The sequence below is a fragment of the Odontomachus brunneus genome, unplaced genomic scaffold (assembly GCF_010583005.1).
Source record: "Odontomachus brunneus isolate Ranch 3 - 2012 unplaced genomic scaffold, Obru_v1 Obru_scaffold_336, whole genome shotgun sequence".
Taxonomy (NCBI): Eukaryota; Metazoa; Arthropoda; class Insecta; order Hymenoptera; family Formicidae; genus Odontomachus; species Odontomachus brunneus.
The window spans coordinates 71,420-78,679 of NW_022639786.1; the positions used below are offsets into that span (position 1 = coordinate 71,420).

The following is a 7,260-nucleotide window of genomic DNA, read 5'->3' on the forward strand; positions in this document are numbered from 1 at the left end:
ATTTATATATATATATATATATATATATATATATATATATATAATTCTTTCATAAAATTATTAATATTGTTAAAACATCTCGTGTTCTATTGTCGTATTAATACATAAAATCTCAAACAATGAAAGTATATCATAAAATTATAGTGAACACACATTCAAATAATAATATACAATTAATTTTAAATCATAAAAGAAAAATCTGAAATTATATTGGCAGTAAATTATGACAAATGTTGGCAATGACAAAAATGGCAATATACTGTACATCAACAAAATTTATGAGCAGTATCACATATAAAATATGTGCAATTAAGAGATATAAATGTAAAACTAGCTGTATATAACATTATTATCTACGTCTTATATATGCGTTTTCATATTCTATTTTTTAAATGTAAAAACAAACGGTTTTTTAACACAAGTTCCCCTTTTTTATGTCTTATTATTTGTTAACATAAAAAGACATCTTGTGTTATAATTGTAATTAATTTGCACAGAAATGATATTGTTATTCCTAAATTTAATCGTTTGGCAAATAATCCTCATCATTAGAGATGCAAGCATGTCTTTCTCTGTATATCTCTTTTTTGTCATTCGAGTATGACATATATAGTCATGTTACAGTATTGAATAATGGAAAATAGAATATCATATCTGTTTCGATATCCAATAACGGTAATACAAGTCATATTTTTAAGTACCGTTTTAGTATAGTCTTGACCATCCTTTGTCATTTATTTATACAAAGTGTCTGACACGAGACATCCCAATGCATATGTGCAAGTAAACCACATTAACCTGAGTAAAAAATACCTTACTATTTTTCAAGCAACCGCATAAAATTTCAAGTATAATTAATGAAACAAGATTGGCCAATCAATCCGTGCGATATTGTGAGAGAATTTCTATAGACACGAAACGAAAACGATTGAAAAATTACTATCTCTAAGGCCCGATTCCACTAACATCGATTGGACCTTGATCTGAGTTTAAATCTTTGTTTCAAATAGTTTCAAATAGTTAAACGCGGTTTAAACGCAGTTTAAGGTTTGATCGATGTTGGTGGAATCGGGCTTAAGCGACGGCGGACATCGGTCAACATCTAAAGACGGAATATTGATGCAAGCGGCACGTAGATAATTGATTTTTGATATATCGCGAGTGTATTGTACGCATGTCGCTAAAAAATAGTCGCAATTTTCAGCTACTTTTGATAAGATTCGCCAATCTTCTTTCATTAATTAGTCGAAATTTTACGTTGTTTGAAAAACGGCAAGATATGTTTTTGCTCAAATTAATGTGATCCACCTGCATTGAGTTGTCCCGTATCAGACACGCTATATATTCTGTCTAACAATCATATAATTCCGTTATTCCGATACCAATAGGAACAGCTTTACCTCAATCGGAACCATCATGCTGTTTAATACGTTGAGTGTTACAATGAACGAATGCTATATATATAACAGCGGATATGTCTGTATATATGTGTATATATGTGTGTGTGTATATATATATATATGTGTATATATATATATATATATATATATATATATATATATATATATATATATATATATATATATATACACATACATACACATACACATATATATACACACACATATATATACACATATATGTATATATACTTATATCTTATACGTAAGAACATAAAAACATTAGCTGATACCAAATTGAGATATTCTTACAATTATTAGGTATTAATTGGTTTCATTAACAATCCTTTATTTATTATGCAACCACAATACATATCAGCTAATTCTTTACCCGCAAAGCTAGCACATATCGATTACCCCTCACCGATTAGCCACCAATACACTCAACGTATTAAATACGCACAGATAGAGTCGTAATTAATAATAATATAACTACAAATGTGTTATAAATAATCTAGTTTCTCAGTCAATCGTTACAAGAACATATCTTCGTCCTTGTCGTTAACCGAAAGATTCAGCGAACAAAATGATATTTTTAATTGCTACGGGACAACCTTGGCAAATTTAACCTTATCATATCTTCTCCCAATATCTAAAGCATATGAAATGTTAGATAAGACCACGTTTCTTTTTGTAATCTTCTAAATTTAGCGATCGTCGAGGTCCTGTATCCTTGATGTTATTAACAGGTTTTGGTAGGACACTAACAGGATTGTCTAGAAAAAAATTTATATATATAATCCCTTTTTTACTATAATTATATTACACACACACACACACACACACACACACACACACACACACGCACGCACGCACACGCACACACACACACACACACACACACACACACAATGTAATGTGTTTGTCACATTCTTTGGCCCATTAATCATTAAGCAAAAAATTCATAATTTTAATATTTGACTGTACTTACTTGGAATAGGAACTTCCAAATCTATTGTTATGTCAAAATCGTGCGCATTGAAGAGATCTTCCGTACTTTGCTTCTTCTTAGAATCCTGTTCGTTTTCCTTATCATTGACAGTTGACACAGAGTCTCCTGCTGGATGAGGACCCGACTTATCGTTTAATGGAATAGTTACTGTCTCTTCATCCTCTGGTTTATACACCATCCTCGGTTTAGTGCTTCGTCTAGTAAACGGGTCGTCAATCTTCTTACCTTTGGTAGCCTTTAACTCTTCCTGTTGTAATAATTTCAATTAATCAATCGAAATATGTTATTTCGCGACAAGGACAATGAGTATTAACTCCTTGAGTCTGTATCATGTGTTTACAGAAAAATCACGTGCAACCAGTGTGTAATATACATATATATACACATCTTAAAAAAACCGATTTATTCTTTTGCGATTTGTATGAAGCTTATTATTTTACAATTTTCAGATTCTCTGAATCTGAATATAATATCAGAATCTCAAAATTCAAAATGATAGATTCAATATAACGGATCAAAAATTGCAAAAAATAAATTTTTATAAAAATAATTATACTAAAGTTTTCGAAATCGCTGAATACAAATATGATATCTAAATCTCAAAATTCGAAATGGGAGATCCAATATGGCGGATCCAAAATTGGAAAAATAATTCAACTTTTATATTTTGACCCGCCATTTTGAATTTTAAAATTCTGATATCATACTCGAATTCAGCGATCTTATAAATATTAAAATCGTAGCAGAAATGTAAAAAGAAACTTTGTTTCACACGAAACAACTGGTGGCACGAAAATTTTAATTTCGTCACACAGTCAAGGGGTTAATCAATTAACTCATAATTACCATAATGGCTTTTTCAGCCTCCTCCACATTCCGTTTTCTATTACGATCGTTAATGTATGAAATACTGGAGATTGATGCCGTGCGCATCTTGTCTAATTCCGATGCGCGTTCTTCTAACTCGCTCAGCTCTTGATTAAGCCGACTAGCAGTCTCATCGTCCCCTCTACAATTAGCTGCGTCACGTTCTCTCATGAGTTGCGCTTTCTTCATCGCATAGTTGTAGGGAGTTTGTTTGAATCTCTCTTTTTCACGGACTATCTTTTCTATGTCCTCTTCCTTGAATTCGTACACTAATGCCTCCTTAATATCCTTCAGTTTCTGTTCCACTTCGTCGAACGTGGGCATAGATATTCCTTGCAATGCACATGATTCTTTCCACTTAAAAAATTCCGAATCCGTAAATTCTTGATTTGAGACAAATTCCAGTCTAAAGACGCGTTCTTGCGCCCCATGACGTAATTTCAATCCTTTGTTTGTCCTCGTGCTACCAAGCTGATAAATCTTCCCTGTTTCGCACACGCCACTTATCTCTGCTACTCTGTAGACAGGTTTACCATTATTGTTGCCGATACCGATCCTGACGAAGCAACCTTGCACCACTCTATTGAAAAACGGTAAGTGAACAAATTTTTCCATCTTATGACGGGACAACCGGATCTTGTTTAGATCTTCTTTAGTATTAATATATACTGGTTTTTTCGGCTTGGCTTTATTACTCGTAACTGACCTAAAATAAATATGATTATTAGCGAATTCGGTTACTTGCACTAGTGCACATTGAGTGCGCACTAAAGCTTGTTCATAGTATGTTATTATATTTAAAGATTGTCTTAAATAAATTCTCAAATATTTTTAACTAGTAATATGATATGTATAACATCCATACAAATCATTTTATTAGCTAAAATGTTTTTAAATATGTATTTAAGTCATGATCTTAAATATAAGATAAATGTTATTATATTTAAAGATTGTCTTAAATAAATTTTCAAATATTTGTAATTAGTAATATGATATGTATAACATCCATACGAATCATTTTATTAGCTAAAATGTTTTTAAATATGTATTTAAGTCACGATCTTAAATATAAGAATGTACTGTAAACAAGTCTTAGCGCGCACTAGTGTAAGCTACCGAATTCCCTATGTTATGAGTATAACTGATCACACAATCAAAATACTAATTACATAAGAATAGAAAAACAACTAACTTTTTATCGTTGTCAGAATCCGAATCACGACTCTCGCTCGAAGAGGATCTGCGTTGTGATGTTGGTTTAGCTACTTCCTCCTCTTCGGCACTATCCGACGAACCGCTATCGTCGGAATATATATCGGATGCTTTGAGTTTTGTCTTATTTCCGCCTTTATGATCATCCTCCAATTCTTCTTCCTCAATGTCCTTTGATTGTTGTTGCTGTTGCTCTATTCTTTGTTTCTCTTTTTCCTCTAATTGGAAAAATGGAGAAAAAATGGAAAATTAAAAATACTTCTAAAAGGTCAATTTTAAATAACTAACCTCGTTCCTTCTTTTCCTCGCGTCGAGCTTTAAGCAAAGACATTGCATGAAACTTTTTATCTTGCTTCTCTTCTATCGTCTTTTTACGATCTTTACTCCTTTCTTTAGGATCTGGTGCTCTATCTACTTTTTTCTCCTCAATTCCTTTCTCCTTCTTTTTTGATTCCTTTTGCTTTTTTAATTCTTGTTTCTTAGCCATCCTTAATTTCTTTTCGATCTCAAATCTTGTCTTCATAATTTCTCGTTGCTCAATTCGTTTGAAAATCTCCTGTTCACGCTCTTTCTCTGTCATTTGGGCTAGCCTAGCTTGATCTTCCGCATCTCCCATGAGTTTATCATCATAACCATCATTAAACTCTTCCTGGCTAGAGTCAGAAACACTTGCGTCAGAATCTGATACCTCACCTATTGCAATGAAATAATTATATTATTGTTTATCATTATAATAGCAATGTGCTTGTAAAAAAATTTTATACATTTAACATAAGAGCATATTTATAAAGCAAAGCGATACAGATGCCAAATACCTTCTTCTGGTTCTGAAAGCTGCTTAGCTGGTTCTTTTTCACTGGCGCTATCTTCTGAACTAGATTTTGTCATTTTTCGTTTGCTTCTCTTTGCTGGTGGTTTCTTTTTCTTTGTCTTCCCAGCCTTGTTACTCCAATTGTCATCAGAATCTGATGTATCTGAATCTTGTTTAGCATCCTTCTTAACAGAATTGTTATCTTCATTCGACTGAGAATCATCTTGAGATTTTCCTTTCTTTTTCTTTGCCAATGACAATAGATCCTAGTTAAGTTATGAAAAAACATATAATTATATGCATATTATTCACGATAAAAACTTGTTCTTTCTCAAAGAACTTTCTGATTTAGGATACATTGGTGTAATAAACTAGAATAAAACAAAAAATGTTTTTATCATTAAATCATGTTTATGGAACTTAAAAAGAAACAGATATATAATTGAGACTTAGAGGAACAAAGAAGAGAAAAAAAACTAATATAAGTTAATGCAGCCAGTTCAGCAATAGAAAACAAACTTAAATATATTTTGCTTTACTCTAATGTATTGCACCAATGTGCACCACTTCAGGAAGTTTTTTTCAAAAAAGAACATCTATTATAAAAAAAAAACTATAACTGCCCAGGCCCATTTATTATTCTTAACAAAATTATATCATATACTCACAAAATGCAATTATATATTGCACTTTACATCGGCGTAAAGTTACAGCGTATTACGTCACAAGTTTGCATATTAGTTTTTGTTGGAGACGTATTCATTTATTGAATATTAGCATTAGGTTATGCCAAGTTACTCCCGACAAAATCAGCCGGTACTCGAGGAAAAAGTCGCGGCAGCGAGTGAATTCACAATTTTCCATGCAATAAGAAGAAGCCGAACGGAAAATACTTCGAAAATTACAGAACGGGCGTAAGAGTGAACGGCATACGTTTCTTTCATACAGAAGGTTAGAATATTTACATTTTCCAAGTCCGAGCCGCTTTCCGATGCGCTGCCGCTACTATCGGAGTCTATGAGGGCTTGATTCTTTCTCTTCGGCATTCTGGCTATACTTGACTTTCGAAGAAAAATGTGAATAAAGTGCAAGATCACGATAAAGAGCACGCGATTTCACGCGAGACACAACAAACTCGAGACGTCCCGTCAATCTCCTGAGAGTGTGTTCGAAAAGCACGCTACCAATTCCAATGGCTGCGTTCAGCAGAGAAAGCTACTTTGCAACTGTTGTAAAATTCGTGAATCTGATTGGAGTATGCTCTTAATTTTGGTTAAATCCAAGAGCATATACCAATCAGATTCACAAATTTTATAATAGTTGCAAACAAGGACATAAGCTGCGTTCAGTAGATAAAGCTGCTTTGCAACTATTGTAAAATTCGTGAATCTGATTCTTAGAGCATATATATATGGAGGGAGAATTGCGTATGCCTCCTGTAGATCAAAAGGATATCTAAGATCTTTGCGAGAAAGAAAGGTATACATTCCTATTCTTCCTCTGTGCGCATGCGCCAACATGCGTCGGTTGTTGCTGGACTATAAAATTATTGGTTTCAATATTTTTTACTTGAATTCTATCAACTTTACCAAAAAATAGCAAGAAATAAAAATTGTTTATTTTCTTCTTATAGAGTTCGAAGAATTTTTTCAGAACTTTATATTAATTTTTTAGTACTGCATTTACTGCATTTTTTGCGTTTTTTTTCATTTTTGAAGTACTAGAAAGTTAATACAAAATTCTAAAAAAATTCTCAGAGCTGTATGAGAAAAAAATAAATAACTATTATCTCCTGTCAACTCTATAACCTAGCCTAATCTGTCAACTTCAATGCACGCGCACAGAGGACAAATAGGAACGTATAGCTTTCTCTCTCATACATACATCTTAGATATACTTCCGTGCCAGCATTCCCCCTCCATATATATATATATATATATATATATATATATATATAT

The 7,260-nt window shown here is 32.5% G+C and overlaps 1 protein-coding gene across 1 annotated transcript; it reads right to left on the bottom strand.

The window, feature by feature from the left end:
• Positions 1-173: 173 nt before the first annotated feature.
• On the bottom strand, positions 174-6,477 carry LOC116853497 (RNA polymerase-associated protein RTF1 homolog). The gene is made up of 7 exons (XM_032834629.1): positions 6,268-6,477; positions 5,307-5,568; positions 4,780-5,184; positions 4,472-4,709; positions 3,259-3,985; positions 2,392-2,659; positions 174-2,176 (listed from the first exon to the last, which is right to left on the bottom strand). Exons 1-7 carry the CDS (start codon positions 6,346-6,348, stop codon positions 2,070-2,072), a joined length of 2,088 nt encoding a protein of 695 aa, XP_032690520.1. The 5' UTR covers positions 6,349-6,477; the 3' UTR covers positions 174-2,069.
• Positions 6,478-7,260: the final 783 nt, after the last annotated feature.